The sequence below is a fragment of the Salvelinus fontinalis genome, chromosome 4 (genome assembly GCF_029448725.1).
Source record: "Salvelinus fontinalis isolate EN_2023a chromosome 4, ASM2944872v1, whole genome shotgun sequence".
Lineage (NCBI taxonomy): Eukaryota > Metazoa > Chordata > Actinopteri > Salmoniformes > Salmonidae > Salvelinus > Salvelinus fontinalis.
Genome location: NC_074668.1, coordinates 71,320,480 through 71,340,074, shown reverse-complemented (window position 1 = coordinate 71,340,074; position 19,595 = coordinate 71,320,480). Strand labels below are relative to the sequence as shown.

The 19,595-nt window shown below is 45.5% G+C and overlaps 1 protein-coding gene across 12 annotated transcripts in view; it reads left to right on the top strand.

The window, feature by feature from the left end:
* The window catches only part of LOC129854315 (tight junction protein ZO-1-like), a 137,950-nt gene that overhangs the window by 95,662 nt on the left and 22,693 nt on the right, over positions 1-19,595 (top strand). For 7 of the 12 annotated variants that reach the window (XM_055921219.1, XM_055921226.1, XM_055921220.1 and 4 more), the window contains 16 exons: positions 1,326-1,450; positions 1,630-1,732; positions 1,918-2,242; positions 2,562-2,668; positions 3,546-3,714; positions 3,981-4,122; positions 9,723-9,859; positions 12,157-12,262; positions 12,404-12,554; positions 13,656-13,764; positions 13,969-14,188; positions 15,946-16,130; positions 16,339-16,434; positions 16,745-16,771; positions 17,659-17,741; positions 18,052-18,262. In XM_055921219.1, coding sequence (XP_055777194.1) covers positions 1,326-1,450; positions 1,630-1,732; positions 1,918-2,242; positions 2,562-2,668; positions 3,546-3,714; positions 3,981-4,122; positions 9,723-9,859; positions 12,157-12,262; positions 12,404-12,554; positions 13,656-13,764; positions 13,969-14,188; positions 15,946-16,130; positions 16,339-16,434; positions 16,745-16,771; positions 17,659-17,741; positions 18,052-18,262 — 2,296 coding nt within the window. The remainder of the gene's footprint in view (positions 1-1,325; positions 1,451-1,629; positions 1,733-1,917; positions 2,243-2,561; positions 2,669-3,545; positions 3,715-3,980; positions 4,123-9,722; positions 9,860-12,156; positions 12,263-12,403; positions 12,555-13,655; positions 13,765-13,968; positions 14,189-15,945; positions 16,131-16,338; positions 16,435-16,744; positions 16,772-17,658; positions 17,742-18,051; positions 18,263-19,595) is intronic. The other 5 variants (XM_055921223.1, XM_055921227.1, XM_055921231.1 and 2 more) reach the window with 3 other exon arrangements.

The following is a 19,595-nucleotide window of genomic DNA, read 5'->3' as shown; positions in this document are numbered from 1 at the left end:
TCAAATGCACTATGGGTAGGGGTATAAGAACCCTGTATTGTCATTGTTTAAGAGACAGGACAGGGAACAGGTCGGCATGCTGCCGGTTACAGGCATATTTGAAGCCTTGATTTTGTTAGTCACTCCCACTCAGATATCAACATGGCATAAGTCATGGCAAAATGTGTACAATTGCATGAAACTTGCTTCAAAACAGTTTTCTCTATGCCCCATGGCAAATGTGTAGAATTACACAAAAGTAACTTTTTTTTAAATGTTTTGCCCGCAAGGTGAAGTGGGCCCCCCGAACCAAATCTCACTTTGGGCCCCCTTGGGGTCCTTTTTCAGGAGCTTTGGTCCCAGGAAAACACCTCATTTCTCATTTGGTCCCAGGCTGAAGTAGTTTAACAACCCCTTCACTAGAGCATTGGAAAGCAGAACAACTACTGTAACGAGTAGAATCCCGACAGTGGTGAAGGCATAACTCTGGCACCACCCGCTCCCTTTACAACACCATATTATTATCCCACTTACACTGGTATAGGCCTACCACTTAAATTAGTTTACCCCATGATTGCACTGTAGTAAAGCATGTTATAACAGTTTTGGTGTTTACACATTTCAATGACATACACTCACAGGACTAGACTAGTGAAACCTCAGGTGACGTGTAGACAAATTGTTGACTGGGATTATCTCATTGGCTGTCTGGAGGAATGCAATGTTTAATAACATAACAACAACCATAGGAGTTGGCTACACGGCACTAACAGATCTGGGACCAGGCTAGAGGCATGCTGTCAATGTGTGGTTGTGCCAGCGAGCGGATCACCACCACGGTTACTATAAGTGTCTCTCCTCTCAAACTCCAGTCCTGAGTGGCGTCCTGGCCTGGCCATCTGTCAGGAGATCAGGAGTCAGGACAGAGTCAGGCTGGCTGTGATAATGGAGGCTACAGTCAGAGGTGACAGACTGACTAGAGAGGAGAGAGACCTGAGAGCAGATCAGATCACTGTGCCAGACACCTCTCGCTCTCTCTCAGGAGACAACCATGGACATAACACACACTAATCCTATTGCTGTATCTAGGCTACATGAAGGGATGGTTTATAGCTTTTGACTGTGCTTAAATAAAATGACTAGAGTTTAGAGTAGTTGTGTTTTTTTTCTAGGTATTAAATCTGCTATACTAACTGAACTGAGGAAGTATGTATCCTTCTACTGTGTGCAGTATTATGTTCATCAAGTGCATTCAGGCAAAACTCCCAGATGGATGAAATGAAGAAAACATTCACTGTTGTCCCAGACGTCATGTCTCCAACTTCTGTTGTGTGTGATGTGTGTAGGCCCCAGGGTTTGGGTTCGGCATAGCCATCTCAGGGGGCCGGGACAACCCTCACTTCCAGAGTGGTGAGACTTCCATTGTCATCTCCGACGTCCTGAAGGGAGGCCCAGCAGAAGGACTCTTATCGTAAGTGCAGAAAACAATTTCAACTGAGATTTTCTGTGAGCCTGATTTTTAGTTCAGGACTAGGCTTAATTTGTGTCTGGGTAACCAGCCCTATATGTTACCACTATGGTCCTGATTTGGGAGTGGTCAATGTAGATCCTGACCGTGATTGAGTGTCCTTGTTTCTCTTCTCCTTCCAGGGAAAATGACCGTGTGGTAATGGTCAATGCGGTGTCCATGGACAACGTAGAGCATGCGTACGCAGTGCAGCAGCTTCGGAAGAGTGGAAAGAACGCAAAAATAGTGAGTTGTTGTATTCCTCAGGGGAATGGACAGCAGGCTAACCTTAACGTTATGGCCCTCAGCAAGTACATTCCTCTTCTATGAATGCCACCCCAGGGATTTTGACACGTTTCTCACTTCATTGAGTTGATAAGAGGTCATTTGAGGTGGTTGAGAATGATGATATGTCTCTTTCTCCCCCCCAGACGATCCGAAGAAAACGGAAGGTTCAGATCCCGGTGTCTCGCCCGGGGGACAGGGAGACTATGTCCGAGCACGAGGAAGAGGACACGGATGAAGACGATGGTTGCGAGCAGCACAGCGGGCCCACCAGCGCCTACGGAGCGGCGAGCGGCGGCACGGCCAGCAGGCGGACGAACGACCGCGAGCGTGAACGCAGCAACAGCAGCCGGCGGGAACACAGTGCCTCGCGAGAGAGGAGCATCTCGCCCCGCTCCGGCCGATCCCAAGGGTCCTCTACACCGTCCCGCCCCGCCAAAGTCACCCTTGTCAAGTCCCGCAAGAATGAAGGTGGGCACTGCAATGTCCAGCTTGGGTTTTCAGCATGAATGATTTCTTTCTGGGCTGGCCAAACCCTCCCCTAACCCGTACGACGCTGGGACAATTGTGCGCCGCCCCATCTCCCTGTTGCGGTTTGCTGCTACAGAGCCTGGACTCGAACCCAGAATCTCTAGTGGCACAGCTAGCACTGCAATGCAGTACCTTAAGCCACTGCGCCACTCGGGAGGCCCGATTTTTCTTTCCTTTGCATTGTCAGTTTGACCCTACAGTTTTAGGTGTGGTATTGCACAGTACTTTGCTAATATTGTTTTGTTGTTGTTGTTTAAAGTAGAGTATGGTCTGCGTTTGGCCAGCCACATCTTTGTGAAGGACATCTCCCCAGAGAGCCTGGCAGCACGGGACGGAAACATCCAGGAGGGAGACGTGGTGCTGAAGGTGAGAACCAGAGACATGATGGGGCTGGTCGTTATAGACGACGACCTGGAGTGGGAATGTCACCGGTTCAAATCCTGGGACGGGCACACAAAGAAACGGACACTGAGCTGAGATGCAGAGCAGAAATATACTAAGCATACCACTTCACATGAGGCAATATTTTGGGCATGCATTCACTAGTAAGCTAGTGTAAATATTGGAAGGTTGCCAGGGCCTCACAAAGAGTTAGAGAGGGGAGGAATGTACAATGTCATACCTTTACACTGACTTCATCAACACAACACACCGTTTCACTATGACTTCTAGCCACGCTGTTTATATGTTCCCTCTGAGAGAGATGCCTGTAATGGGATGTCAAAGTTCATTAGTATGCTACTCAATCCTCAAGCAGGGCCAGGCGTTCCATGCATTCCATCACTCTCTTTTGTTCCTGACTAGTCAGTCGCTGATGGGAAAGATTTACCTCATCACAAGAAGGTACACCCTGGACTCTTAGTCCACTTCACTATGTTCAAAAGAGAGTCCTTGTATAGAACTCGAGTCTTCCAAGTGTAGTAACTATGAAAGCGTGTACAAGAAAGAGGGATAACATGTGGTTGTGGGACTTTAGCCTTCCCATATAAACATTTTAAACAAGGGAGTGGTGATTTCATTTTTATGCAATATTATATGATATGGTCAGTCTCACTGCAAGTGACCATACGTAAAGCACTGTGCATGTGGAACATTTGCTAAAACATATCATACATTTTTAAATGTCATTATAGGTCTTGTACTGTATGGCTTTGGTGTATGTGTGCTGTTGCACGAGTCCAAAGTTAAGCTGTACAATAATGAGAATTAATCCTTCCTTAAACAGCCTCTTTTTTTCTCCCAGATTAACGGGACAGTGACCGAGAACCTGTCGTTAATAGATGCTAAGAAGCTGATCGAGAGGTCAAAAGGCAAGTTAAAGATGGTGGTGCAGAGAGACGACAGAGCCACGTTGCTCAACATCCCCGATATGGACGACAGCATTCCTTCCTGCAACAACTCCGACCGAGACGGTGAGATGGAGCTCTGTGCGTTCTCTATAGGACGTTAACCTCAATCAATCTCGTGTTTTAACGACCTCATATTGATTAACACTGTTTTGTTTAGCTCACAATATGGCATGATATTATGAGGGTGCAATATCCCAGAGGTATCTGAAAAGGAAAACTTACTACTTAACCCTTTTTCTATTGATTTCTCTTCTTTTTTTCTTTGCTTTTTTCCTTAGTTTACTTGTCATGGTTCAATCGCCATATTAAACACCACTTTGTTCTAACAGACATTTCAGAACTTCATTCATTGACATCAGACCATTCCACTCGATCCCATGATCGAGCACGGGGCAGCCGATCCCGCTCCCCTACCCGGTCTGAGCCCTCGGACCCCTCCCGACACTCACCACGGCAGATTAGCAATGGCAGGTATGGAAAACACACACACATACAGTATATATGACACAATCATCATGGGACACACAGCTGTCATACATATCACACAGACACCCACAGCGCTGCAACTCAAGCCTCATCATGCGTCATGTTAAAGCCTGTAAGTGGTAAGTTAGTGTTCATCGCCAGCTCTTCTAGAGGGCTGTGTATCAATAGATAATGAAGACACAGGATGAATAGAACAGAAAGATGTACCTCTTTAACTTTTTAGGTATAGGGGGCAGCATTTTCACTTTGGATGAATAGCGTGCCCAAATTGAACTGCCTCCTACTCTGTCCCAGATGCTAAAATATGCATATTATTGCATATATAACTTTTTGAATTATGTCTGTGAGTATAACATAACTCATATGGCAGGCAAACTTCCAAACAGGAAGTGGAAATTCTGAGGCTGGTCGATATTCAACTCATCGCCTGTTCAAATCCCAGTAAGATATGGATCTGTTTGCACTTCCTACGCCTTCCACTAGATGTCAACAGTCTGTAGAACGTTGAATGAAGCTTATACTGTGATGTGGGGCCGGATGAGAAGGGAATGAGTCAGTGGTCTGGCAGATTGCCAGTTCCAGGTCATGCGCATTCCACATGATATCGCCTTGCGTTCCATTACTTCTACAGACACGAAGGAATTCTCCGGTTGGAATGTTATTGGATATATATGATAACAACATCCTGAAGATTGATTCTCTACTTAGTTTGACCAGTTTATACAACCTGTAATATAACCTTTTGAAGTTTTCGTCCGAGTTCGCCTGGACCTGCGCGAGCTTTTGGATATGTATACTAAACGTGCTAGCAAAAGTAGCTACTTGGACATAAATACCTGGACATTATCGAACAAAACAACAATTTATTGTGGAACTAGGATTCCTGGGAGTGCATTCTGATGAAGATCATCAAAGGTAAGGGAATATTTATGATGTAATTTTGTATTTCTGTTGACTCCAACATGGCGGAGAAATGTTGTTAACTGAGCACCGTCTCAGATTATTGCATGGTGTGCTTTTTCCATAAAGTTTTTTTTTTAAATCTGACACAGCGGTTGCATTAAGAACAAGTGTATCTTTAATTCTCTGTAAAACATGTATCTTTCATCAAAGTTTACGAGTATTTCCCGTTATTTGATGTGGCTCTCTGCAATTTCTCTGGATATTTTGGAGGCATTTCTGAACATGGCGCCAATGTAAACTGAGATTTTTGGATATAAATATGCACATTATCGAACAAAACATACATGTATTGTGTAACATGATGTCCTATGAGTGTCATCTGATGAAGATCATCAAAGGTTAGTGATTCATTTTATCTCTTTCTGCTTTTTGTGATTCCTATCTTTGGCTGGGAAAATGGCTGTGTTTTTTGGACTTGGCGGTGATCTAATATAATCATATGTTGTGTTTTCGCTGTAAAGCATTTTTGAAATCGGGCACGATGGGTAGATTAACAAGATGTTTGTCTTTCATTTGCTCTATTGGACTTGTTAATGTGTGAAAGTTACATATTTCAAAATAATATTTTTGAATTTCCCGCGCTGCCTTTTCAGCGGAATGTTGTGGGGGGGGGGTTCCGCTAGCGGAACGTGTGTCCTAGAAAGGTTAAGCCCAGCAGTCCCATAATGACCTGCTGTAGGGGTCAGAGGTCACAGCGAGCCAGAGGAGAGGATATTGATGCTTTTCCACATCGATGTCCCGTCCCCTGCACCCCTCCCTATAGCTCCCCATATAGTCTCCCTATATACAGTGTCCATAATAACTCATCAGAACCTGAAGAAACCCCCACCGCCAGCCTGGAATGGGCCAGAGCATCAGTCAGTACAATGTTAACTATATATTTGATAAACTGTCTAAATATTAACATATGCTTCATTTCTTCCATTTTCCCAGTCAATTGAATGTCTTGTGTTTTCTTTCCTCTGTTGCACATTTTCTCTTTCCATCTCTTCAGTTGGAGGCTAAAGTAAGTTTGCATGGAAAGCAGTGGAGAGATGCAGTAACCGGCTTTGACAGACATGTAGCAGTGGTGACTGGCTTGCCTGCATAGCTGCCTGCGTAGCTGCCTGCGTAGCTGCGTAGATAGTCGCTAGACAGAGAAGTAGACCAGTAGATGAGGTGCCTTTACAGAGCGAGGCTTGACAGTTCCTCTCAGACTGACTATGTAGCGTGTTGACGCCATAGGGGCTGGAGGGAGGGATAGAGCTGTGGAAGGAAAGGCTGCTGCTGGTTTGTGATCACACGGCCTGCCGTATCACAGCAATTAACCAGGATGGGGATGGATTGCCCAGATGGAGCTCGTGTGTGTCTCTCTCTCTCTCTCTCTGGCGGAAGGCTCTGAGCCCTGGAGGAGAGGCTCTGTAGAAAAGAAAGCCCTGGATTCAAAACGAAACACAACAGAAGTCAAGTGTTCTGCTTCCAAACTTTACCATGTCCTCTCCTAGTTTGGCTATTTCTGCTGCAGAGCACATGTATGGAGGATCAGATAACTGAAAATGCCCTACTCATTTCAGATTCTGCAAGCATTGGTTCTGTGTGTTCTTTTTGAATCACAGTGAACAGTCCTATTTATTTGACAGATCTCACATAGATTTAGCATCCCCTAGCCTCCTGTTGTACCTTGTCTTTAGCTCCCTCAGTGCTGCTGTACTGTAGTGTTTTGTAGACATCCTGATATGATGGCGTTAATGCAGATAAGCAGCTCTACCATTTGATCTGAAATGGGAAAATTGTGTAATGGCTTTAAAGTCAATTCGTCATCAGAGGCTGGAATGAATGCCTGGCTAGATAGATGCTAGATATCTGGAGGGACCAATTGTTAGTGATTTACAGCTGCCTGTTTGTCACCAAGCCACTCCAGTAACCAACTGCTGTAAATCAGCCCCAATGTGACTGTCAACAACACTGTGGAATAACAATTCTTGTCTCAATGCAGGAACGCAGGGACATTCTTACACAGAATACTCCCACTGTAAGTGTCACAATGTCACACAAAAAAACCTGCCAGTTGTTGTTGAGACCATCCTAGAGTTTAGGTTAGTACTTAGATGTAGCTCAATAAACTTGTTTTCTTTCCAGAGTTAGCCTTTAGGTTTGGGGATATTGCATTGGTGTTACTAGTCTTTGTGTACGTACACAATGAGTAACATAATACATGTTGTATTCCTGAACCTTGTGCTTTGTATTGATGAGCCTTGAGCACTTGGTTTGAATGTTGCTAGTCTAGTTTGAAGCCATACTCTGTTTGCACATTATGAATGTCAGGCAAGAGGGACTAAATGGTGAGTGTCAGCAGGGATTGGCTATAACCAGACCAGTATGCATGCAGGACTCATCGCAGTATGTATTAGCTATGTAGGAGGTCAGGCAGGAATTTGACACACTTCCCACAGAGATTTGCCCCAGAATCAGACGGTTCACATAGTTGAGGTTTTCTCTATAGTTAAATGTTTCTCTTGTCCCTGTGAGAAAACATTCCCTAATATGCCATCAGGTCGTCATTGTAACCAAGACTTGACTAGTTTACTTACCTGTATAAATAAAGGTGAAATAAAAAACGTATTTGTGAGAGTACCTCATTGAACTGTGAAGTAGTGTTAGTTAGCCTCCTGCATTTAGTTTTATAAGGGATTTTCCTCAAATAACAAAATAAAGCTGTGCAACAGTCCCATTATAGACTGTTGTTACGACAGTGGTCTGTGGGAATTCCAAAATAAAAGTATCCCTCTTTCCATTAAGCAAAACACATTTTATCACAACAAGATTATTGGGTTGAGATGTCCATTGATACAGTGTAACCTTAGATTGACACCACAGGAGGAAATAAGAAACAGATTGCAGATTTGTGCTTTGGTCCTTGTGTACTGTTGTGTTTAGAAAAGGAGAGCAGAGAGAGAAAGGAGGGAGGGAGGGAAGGTAAAAGGACAGCACTACGTAGGAATTTATGTTTAGTTGATGTGTTGCTTCTTAACGCCATTCCGCCCAGGGCAGGGAGGGAGGGCACGGGAGATTTAGGACGGGGACAAGGGCTGCTGCCAGGACCGGCCAATAGGCCCTCTCTGACTGACGGACGGACGGACAAATAGACAGACAGACAGGCGATTACAGCTTTGTTGAAATTCATCCCTTGCAGCGCAGACTGCTCTGCATGTACTGCATCCCTTTTTAATATCTCTTTATTTCTACAGTCCCCAATGCACTCTGAACTAGAAACACATTATCAGGAGTTTCACTGTTGAATAATTGCAATTTGTCACTTGTAGTTTTCATTCAAAGTATGAAATAGATATGGATTATAAAAAGGTAGTCTCCATTTATTTTATTTTCAATATGAGGAGAAAATTAAGTCTGTGTTGTGAATTACACAGTAAAATTTTAAATGTCGCTGACTCAACTAAAAAATAAGCATTTTGCATCTAGGAAATGTGTGTATATTTTTCCCCCATTTGTTTCCCCATTTTTGATGAAGTGTTTTCATTTCTTCTCACAAAGACAGGAAATTGAATGTTAGAAAGGCAAGGGTCCGCATTTCACTTTTCAAGCTAATATTTTGTGGTTTGCTGCTGTTTTGAGTCTGATTTTGTCTTTGGGAAGTGAGTGCATGTTATCCTGTTAAAGTCCTGTGTGAGGGAGGGAGAGTGTTGGGTGTAAGATGGTGGCACAGTCAGGCTGTAGTGTAGCTTACCGCTACGTTCCTCCCGTGTAAAAAGCTGCTGGATGCTGGCTGGAGTGCTGTGCCAGCTTCGGGGTCATGTGACCAGGCTGAAATTCGAACCCATTGTTCTAAGAAGCAGCCGAATAGAGCTGCAGAGACGGAGCACTGCATTCACACATCTGAATCTGAACACTCAGTGCCTGGCTGTGGTGAGCTGGAGCTGGGACTGGCTCTGGCAGGTATACAGTACTACTGCTGTGGTTTGGTTAGAAGGTTGAGAAGGGAAATGGAATGAATCATTTGTAATGCACACAGCTCTCAATCAAAACATTTTTAGAAAAATGTCTGCTTCGGTATGACCGAGTAGTGTTTCTGGTCTCTGTGTGGTTGTCAGTGATACTGTAGGGTTGAGAACAGTCTGTAGACCACACAGCTGAAAGCACCTGGAGTCTGCTCTGCTGCTGATGCAGAGGCGAAACCGAGGCCAGCAGAGACTAGGTCTGAACCTATAAACGTGTAGTTCAAATAGTTTGAGTCGAAGACGGCCGTCCTCCTTTTTAACTGCTTACTGTTTTGGCCGTTCTTTACTGTTCCTAGTGCCTTATCACTCATTCCACGCTGTGATGTCAGTAACACGACGCTCTCATAACAACACACACAGATCACACACTCCGTCACTGTAGCTGCGTCCCTGGGATAAAACAACAGGACCTTCTCCAAGCAGCCTGTGTAGGAAGCTCTCTGTGGAGAGGGTGCCACATTGTTTTGTCTCCTATATTTAAAAATAAGAATAATTAGAGTCAGGGTTCATCCATCCACCTTTCTATTCTCTCTTCATAATTGCTACCATTCTTCATCTCACAGGGTAGGCCTACAAAGGAAATAATGAACAAACCCAAAATAAATAATCAACTGTTTCTTTTTCTAGCCACAGAAGTCGAGATGAGGAGAGGATTTCCAAGCCCGGGGTGATGTCGACTCCTGTTAAAGGTTCCCAGGAGGCCCTAATCCAGGCCATCAGCGACCAGCCACTGGCCAGGGAGGACAAACTGCCCCCGCTGCCAGGTCAGTCAGGGCCCCTGCTGCCTCCACAGCTGCCTCCACCTGTCTAACTGCCTGAACCAAAACAGGCCTTGACACTCCTCTGTACTGTGCCTATCCCTCTCTGCTTCCCCCTCTCCTCCGCCCTGGATTGGAATGCACTCTGTACTCCTTGTCCCACATATCAGAAAATCCCAGTTCATAGTACTCTAGTCCATTCCTCTAGTGCAGCCATTCTTAAAGTATGGGTCATCACAGACATGTTAATGGTGGGTCGTGACATGTCAGAGTAAAATAATATATTTTTATTTTGGTTAGGAAGTCAGCCGGGGTCTCAACTTACTGTTGAGAGTTAGAATAGTATAATTCACAAGGTGCAATTTCGAAATGTGGTTGTGCATCAGCAATCTTTCTCTTGTCATGTCAGTCACTAACAGTCACTCAATTAGCCATGTCAGATACCATTTATTTTATTGCTAAGTTAGTATAGCCATCTATCTAAAGTAAACTTGTGGTAATCAAGGACCAGAGGAGGCTGCTTGGAGGAGCTATAGAAGGATAGGCTTGTTGTAATGGCTGGAATGGAATAGATGGAACAGTATCAAACATATGGGAACCACATGTTTGACGCCATTCCAAACATTACAATGAGTCAGTCCTCCTGTTGTTCCTCCCACCAGCCTCCACTGTCATAAACTAATACCGACCAGGTGCCCTGACCTCCAGGGGGCCCCCATTGATTTTGTTAGTCATTCAAATATCATATTAGCATGGCATAAGTCATGGCAAAATATATATAATTGCATGAAATTAGCTTTAAAACTGCAAAGAATTCTCTACACCCCATGGCAAAAATGTGTAGAATTGCAGGAAATTCTTTAAAACTTAAATTTTTCTGTCCACCGTGAAGAGGGGGCCACTAAAATACACAACATTGTATGTGGACACCTGCTCATCGACCATCCCGTTGCAAAATCATGGCCATTAATATGGAGTTGGTCCCCCCTTTGCTGCTGTAACAGCCTCCACTCTTCTGGGAAGGCTTTCCACTAGATGTTGGAACATTGCTGTGGGGACTTGCTTCCATTCAGCCACAACAGCATTAGTGTGGTCAGGCACTGACGTTGGGCGATTAGGCCTGGGTCGCATTCGGTGTTGCAATTCGTCCCAAATGTGTTCGGTGGGGTTAAGGTCAGAGCGCTGTGCAGGCCAGTCAAGTTCTTCCACACCGATCTCGACAAACCATTTCTGTATGGACCTCGCTTTGTGCATGGGGGCATTGTCATGCTGAAACAGGAAAGGGCCTTCCACAAACTGTTGCCACAAATTTGGAAGCACAGAATCGTCTAGAATATCTGTAGTATGCTGTAGTGTTAAGATTTCCCTTCACTGGAACTATGAAAAACAGCCCCAGACCATTATTCTTCCTCCACCAAACCTTAGTTGGCACTATGCTTTGGGGCAGGTAGCGTTCTCCTGGCATCCACCAAACACAGATTCGTCCATCGGACTGCCAGATGTGTGCTTCATCACTCCAAAGAACGTGTTTCCACGGCTCCAGAGTCAAATGGCGGTGAGCTCTTCACCACTCTAGCGGACGCTTGTCATTGCGCATGGTGATCTTAGGCTTGTGTGCGGCTGCTCAGCCATGGAAACCCATTTCTTAAAGCTCACAACAAACTGTGCTGACGTTGCTTCCAGAGGCAGTTTGGAACTCAGTAGTGCGTGTTGCAACCGAGGACAGACGTTCTTTACATGCTTCAGCACTCGGCGGTCCCGTTCTGTGAGCTTTTGGTGTCTACCACTTCGCGGCTGAGCTGTTGTCTCTCCTAGACGTTTCCACTTCACAATCACAGCACTTAAAGGTGACATCCTATGACCGTGCCACTTTGAAAATCACTGAGCTCTTCAGTAAGGCCATTCTACTGCCAATGTTTGTCTATGGAGATTGCATGGCTGTCAGCAACGGGTGTGGCTGAAATAGCCAAATCCACTAATTTGAAGGGGTGTCCACATATACTTTTGTATGTATAGTGTATTTTGCCCGTGAGGTCGGGGGGCCCTTCAAACCAAATCTCGCTTAGGGCCCCGAAAAGGGGACATGTTTTCATGAGCTTGTGTCCCAGGAAAACACTGATTTCTCAAGAACCCTGCTCTAGTGTTACGTAATGTTGACCCATTCCTATCCCGTAGCTATTTAACCCTAACTCAGATAGTCATCATCTCTACATTCACATTCCTCTACCAGGTTAGTGTGTTTACATGTGTGTGATCATACTATCAGTATGTGACTGAAGTGTGTGTGTGTGTTGGTCCTGTAGAACCAAAGCCAGTGTATGCCCAGCCTGGCCAGCCTGATGTGGACCTTCCAGTCAGCCCCTCTGATGCCCCAGTACCCAGCGCTGGTCATGATGACAGCATCCTCAGGTAATCCTCAGTCTTCCTGTTAAAGCCATTTTATTATTACCATTTATGTCAGTACCGTGTTATTAGCTGAATTGTAATAGCTCCCTGTAGAACAGTAGTATCTAAACGTCTGTTTGTGTATGATGCCCACTCCCCATGCAGGCCGAGTATGAAGCTGGTGAAGTTTAAGAAGGGGGAGAGTGTCGGCCTGAGGCTGGCCGGAGGGAATGACGTGGGCATCTTTGTAGCCGGAGTCCTGGAGGACAGCCCAGCTGCCAAGGAAGGTCTGGAGGAAGGAGACCAGATTCTCAGGGTAAGAAGTCCATCTCATACAGTAGTACCTGCTTTACACGTTTGATTATTATTAGCTGTTGGGTATGTTTCATCACTTTATGATTGTCACATTTTTGTCAACAAGGCTATTGTAAAGTTTTCTCTTTGGAAACTGCGAAGGATATGTGGTTTGTTCTTTTCCACAGTAGATAGTGTTGAAGGGTATGTTCTGTTCTGTACTAGCTGGAGAACATCTGCTGTCGTTCTGGTAACGTACTCATCGCTGCCCACGCTTAGTTGGAAACACTTTGTGAAACTATGTGACCCACTAGCCGGTGGATCAACAATGACCTCTACTGTGTTGTCGCTGGTCATAGTGATGTGAGATAGAAAATGGTGATTACGGTGAATCAGTCTGAGGTCATCGCCTGGCTCTTCTCTTCTCTGTCTTTCCTTTGTTTACTCTGAACCACACAATAGAGGTCGTTGTTGTTGTTCTCAGGCCCTGTCTGAAGAATTGTTGATAGAAGTCCCCTCTGATATCATATTTGGATTCATTTAATCATGTTTATCACTAGCCACACATTTTAATGAAACACACCATGCTTTGTGTTCCTCCCACACCACAGTATGGGTCAAGGTGGTATGTGGGGAGGACTAACTCCTCCTCTTTGCTAGACTCCTTCCCTGCTGTACAAACACATCTCTAGGCTCTGTGCTATTCCCTATGAGTGGGCGTCCAGGATTGTGTCCCAAATGGCACCCTATTCACTATATAGTGCACTACTGTTGACCTCTTCACTATGTAGGGAAAAGTAGTACACTATAGATAATAGGGTGCCGTTTCAGACACAGCCCAGGATGTTGTTTTCCACCCCTGGGCAGGGAGCCTGTGAGTGTTTCCTGGCCTTCACAGTGTGACTAGTTGAGATAAAGACTTGAAGTCTCCTTTCTGAGGAGGATAAAGGTTGTTCTCTATGATTCACCCCATGTGTTCCTGGTTCAAACGTTGGCTCTGCAGCAGGGTAAATAAACGTGATATTGTGCTGGGGGACCGCAGGGCGTTAAGGTGGGGAAGTAGACGGGCCTGAACCCTGGAGAACTGATAGTCTCTGTTCTTCTCTCTACCTCCTCTCTGTAGGTAAACAACGTAGACTTTGCTAACATCATCCGAGAGGAGGCTGTGCTGTTCCTCCTAGACCTTCCCAGGGGTGAAGAGGTCACCATTCTGGCCCAGAAGAAGAAGGATGGTGAGTAACATGGGGAAAACAGATGTTAGATAAATGCACGTTGCGATCTTGACAGGGTCTGAGAGTGTATAGGTTTGAGTTTGCACAGAAACACACATTTTAAGTTAACCTGGTTACATGTGAACTTTACACACACTTTCAATTGTATACCTGAACATTTCTCCCTACTTCATTTCTTCTTCTACCATTTTCCCTCAATTCCAGTTTACCGTCGGATAGTGGAGTCAGATGTGGGTGACTCGTTCTACATCCGGACCCACTTTGAGTATGAGAAGGAGTCTCCGTACGGCCTGAGCTTCAACAAGGGAGAGGTGTTCCGTGTAGTGGACACCCTCTACAACGGCAAGCTGGGCTCCTGGCTCGCCATACGTATTGGCAAGAACCACCAGGAGGTGGAGAGAGGCATCATCCCTAACAAGAACAGGTAGAATACACTAGAGAGACGTCATCCCCAACAAGAACAGGTAGAATACACTAGAGAGACGTCATCCCCAACAAGAGCAGGTAGAATACACTAGAGAGACGTCATCCCCAACAAGAGCAGGTAGAATACACTAGAGAGACGTCATCCCCAACAAGAGCAGGTAGAATACACTAGAGAGACGTCATCCCCAACAAGAGCAGGTAGAATACACTAGAGACGTCATCCCCAACAAGAGCAGGTAGAATACACTAGAGAGACGTCATCCCCAACAAGAGCAGGTAGAATACACTAGAGACGTCATCCCCAACAAGAGCAGGTAGAATACACTAGAGAGACGTCATCCCCAACAAGAGCAGGTAGAATACACTAGAGACGTCATCCCCAACAAGAGCAGGTAGAACACACTAGAGAGACGTCATCCCCAACAAGAGCAGGTAGAATACACTAGAGAGACGTCATCCCCAACAAGAGCAGTTAGAATACACTAGAGAGACGTCATCCCCAACAAGAGCAGGTAGAATACTCTAGAGAGACGTCATCCCCAACAAGAGCAGGTAGAATACACTAGAGAGACGTCATCCCCAACAAGAGCAGGTAGAATACACTAGAGAGACGTCATCCCCAACAAGAGCAGGTAGAATACACTAGAGACGTCATCCCCAACAAGAGCAGGTAGAATACACTAGAGAGACGTCATCCCCAACAAGAGCAGGTAGAATACACTAGAGAGACGTCATCCCCAACAAGAGCAGGTAGAATACTCTAGAGAGACGTCATCCCCAACAAGAGCAGGTAGAATACACTAGAGAGACGTCATCCCCAACAAGAGCAGGTAGAATACACTAGAGAGACGTCATCCCCAACAAGAGCAGGTAGAATACACTAGAGACGTCATCCCCAACAAGAGCAGGTAGAATACACTAGAGAGACGTCATCCCCAACAAGAGCAGGTAGAATACACTAGAGAGACGTCATCCCCAACAAGAGCAGGTAGAATACACTAGAGAGACGTCATCCCCAACAAGAGCAGGTAGAATACAGTAGAGTTCAGCAGAGCCTACTCTGTGTGGAGAGGAGAGGGTAGGGTAGCTAGAGTGGGGGGGTCGACAGCATTAGTCAAATAAGACACCAGCAGCCTTGCTGTCGGTGTAGAGATGGTAAACAACAACCCTAACATAAGGTGATGAACTGGGCTGTGTAAAGTAGGCCACATTAACATCACCCCTAGTCTCAATTACACGGGTGACAACTGCTCTAGTGAGAAGGCATTTGCACTATGAGTCCTGTGAGGGTAGGAGACTTTCTATTCATAATGAAACAGCAGACTGACAGAGTCCCTGTTGGAGTCTAGGCCTGGCCTGACCTACAGCCCCTGGCTATGTTTAGAGAGAGAGAGATTCCACACCATGGGGCAGACAGGGGAACCTCACAGTGCTCCCAACATACCAGAGTGACACAGATATTTATCACATGCATACATTAACGTAACCATTATACACGGTGCACCGGGGCTACTCTGCCACGTTGTGTCCCTGGCCATGCCGGTGTCCTCTTCAGTCAAATGTTTACTGAATTCTAGGTTCTATTAAGGTATAGAAGTATTTCACAATAGAATAGTGGTAACAGGGCCGTAAATGACACAATGGATAACTGCACTAATTAAAAATTAACTGAGGAAATGTTGGCAGTTTCCATTGAAATCCAATCGTTGAATCCATTGCCTGTTGCCTGACACCTCTCCAATCCCCCTCCCACAGGGCAGAGCAGTTGTCCAGTGTGCAGTACACCCTCCCCAAAACGCCAGGGGGCGACAGGGCTGACTTCTGGAGGTTCCGTGGTCTGCGGACCTCCAAGAGGAACCTGAGGAAGAGCAGAGAGGACCTGTCTGCCCAGCCGGTCCAGACCAAGTTCCCTGCCTATGAGAGGGTGGTGCTGAGAGAGGGTAGGTGATCTCCAGAGGAGGGTCCATGGATACGTCACAATACCTAAACTAGCTTACCACTGAGAATGCTTTCCCAGTACATTGCTTCATTCTAAAAGGTATGCTAGTGTGGAAATTGGAATGCAGTCATGTGTTTGCCTACAAATTTGGCCTTGAGAGGCATTGATACTGTCAAATATGGTGTTGTTTTGTGTCTTCTGTTATCCAGCTGGGTTTCTGAGGCCTGTGGTGATCTTTGGGTCCATCGCAGACGTGGCAAGAGAGAAGCTGGGCAGAGAGCAGCCTGACCTGTTTGAGCTTGCCAGTGAGTAGCCTTTAGCTAGTCATTAGTAGCCATCTCACTGTCTGTCTCAGCTGTGTCACACACACACAGCTGGAGTAACACAGTACTTAGAGCAGCTCTGTGTTAGAGACTAGAGGGCGCCCTCATCTGCCTACTCCAGGTCCACTTGAGGGAATAGCTAGCATCTTTAGCATGTAGTGTTCATTCTAACACAGTATTGAATTTCAATTTTCCTAAGTGCACTACTCCAAAATCCACATGTAAAGTGATTCCAGCCCTGGACATATTTTGCGTAACCAATATCTCTGTAAACCTTGTATTTTCTTTTCAGAAACACAGCAACATGAAGGAATGGAAAGTATGTCATGAAGTGCATCAACTTGTTTGTATCAGTGCTAATTGATGCTAGTTAGCTAGGTGGTAGCCTACCCTCTGTACCGTAGATGTGTTTTCTGTAGTTGGTCATGTATGGCCTGATTCAGCTTGTAGGGAGGTTGTGGAATGACAATGTAGCTAGTTATGGAGCATGTACCCGTGGCACAGTCAATATCCTATAGAAAATCAGCTGCATTCATAACAGTACTAGTCTTCATTCTTAATTCCCAAGCCCCTTATGTCTGTGTGGATTACACCATAATCTGTACTTAAAATGTCAATTTTTACATTAGATTGGAGAAAATGCCTTATGCCATTGGTGTGTTTGTGACTGAAATTGTAAGTGCTAGTGATGTTAGCACTCTGCAATCTAGAATGCTGGGTTAGAATGCAGGGGTGAGTGGTGAAAGATCCTGTGATAATAGTGTTGAGATCTGAGTAGTGAAACTGCACCCAGGTCAGCTGGCCTCTCAAAGGGTCAGTACCTTATGGTGGCAGATAGACAGATAAGGCCAGGCTAGCGATGTTTAAACAATTCACCTTTTTAGAACATTCCCGCTTAACTCCCCTGACGTTTATATCCAATTTGAATCATGAATCTATTTGAAGTGATTCCCTATCTTCTTGAATGTGCATTATCCCACTTCAATGCTTTTCACACATGTAACACATTTCCTGCATTGCGGATTATACTATACTGTGATGTCTGTTGTTGCACGCGCACATTCATAATGACACTACCTCTATTTTATGTTTTGAAATGTGCTTAAGGCATATTGCATGCATTAGGGTGAAGGTAATGAGCTGGGATGTATAGTGAGCTCTGCAGTAATATGACACCGTAACACTGTCCCTTCTCCCCCTCTGCAGAGAGTGAGCCCAAAGACGCAGGAAAAGACCAGCGCAGCTCCGGGATCATTCGCCTCCACACCATTAAACAGATCATTGACCGGGTGAGCGAGACTACTTACTACACGGATGCGCATACACACACGCACGCACGCATGTACACACACGCATGCAACCTGACAGAAAACCTCACAGACAGATCCCTTCTTAAAGCACATACAACACACACACACACACACATGCATAGATGCAGACTCATCCATGGCTCACTACTGCTCTCTGGTGTTCATGGAATTAACGTTTTTATTTGACCAATATATGAAAAATATAGTCAAAAACAGCAATCTGAGCAAACCTTTTAGTGTTAGTATTTAGATCAAACATGAATTATTTATTTATGGGGGGTGTCCTTAGGACCGGCATGCTGTGCTGGACATCACCCCCAACGCTGTGGACCGCCTGAACTACGCCCAGTGGTACCCCATCGTGGTGTTCCTCAACCCAGACAGCAAGCAGGGTGTCAAGACCATGAGAACCAGGCTGTGCCCCGAGTCCAGGAAGTCAGCCAGGAAACTCTACGAGAGAGCCCTCAAACTGAGGAAGAACAACCACCACCTCTTCACCAGTGAGTTTCTATGGAAGGGAGGGGAAGAGAGAAGTAGTGAGTGGGAGGTAGGGGGGGAAAATGTATCTCAGAGGGAGATGGAGTTGTCAGGAGTGAGAGAGGCTAGGGCTGCGTGCTGTACTGTAGTGTGGACCAGGGGTGCAAGTCCAGTTGGATAAACACTCCAAACAGCCTACCCGACCACTCGGAGGCGTCCGCATGGTCCTAAAGCACACCGCTGCCTCTTTTTGTGTCCCATTCCAATGCTAAAACTGGGGACGGACAAAAAAATGCAATTTCAGAATGTGGGGGGGGACATGTCCCCAGTGCAAGTTGCACCCCTGGTACGGACTATCAGCCGGTGGCACAGTACAGTCAGTGTCTTAGCGGGGTGCTGTTCTCTGTGTCCCCTCCTCCTCACGCAGGCAGGGCTGCTCAGGGCTCCGAGCTAACCTCCCACAGGACCCCAGTCGTCATTACCCATTCCCTGCACGGCCCTGCCCCGTATGAAATGGGAGGCGTCAATTCATTTTTTTACACACATCCAGCCTCTCCTTTCCCGTCACCGTTGAGTTACTCCCCTATTCCACATGGGTCTGTAAATGAAGCACTGCCTGGGATCTTTAGAACAAGCCTAGAGAGAGCGAGAACAACAGAGAGAACTGTCACCTGTGGTATTTGTGTAAAGTCAAACAGATTGACAGCTGCCAGGCAGCGCTATAGTGTTGTTGAACTCATGACAGCTCATAGTTACAACAGTGGCAACAACCGGCGCTGAGCCAAGACGAGACAAACAGCTTTGGGATGATACAAGCAGTGATACTAGAAATACGCTTTTCCCCTCATGTAGAATAATAATTAATCATCCATATCTGAATCAATGATAGTTAGACATATCAATGACTTACTTGTTCAGGGCTTGGTTTCCCAAAAGCATCTTAAGGTTAAGTTTGTCCTTCGTACGAGCATCGTTAAATCTCCTTAGCTGTTTCCCAAAACCATCGTTATTAACGTTGCACTTGAAAGCGCTCGTAATCTTACCGCCTGCCACAGACCACTCGTAGAACAGCTAAGTGCGTCACTTTTTTGCCCTCCCACGTCACTTTCTACACAGAAGATCTTCGCTAAACACAGAATCACATGGTTTATATGTCTCTGTGACCACCGATAACTTCAGAACAAAGTTGACTACAAATACAACGTTGCCAATGTCTTTACAATTGATCCAAATGAGCGACGTATAAAAAGATGATTCAAATGAACATCGAGATGACTGCATTAAAATATAAACAGTACACTATAGGCCTATTTCAATCATATTGAAATACATTTCATGTTTAGTCAATTTAAAACC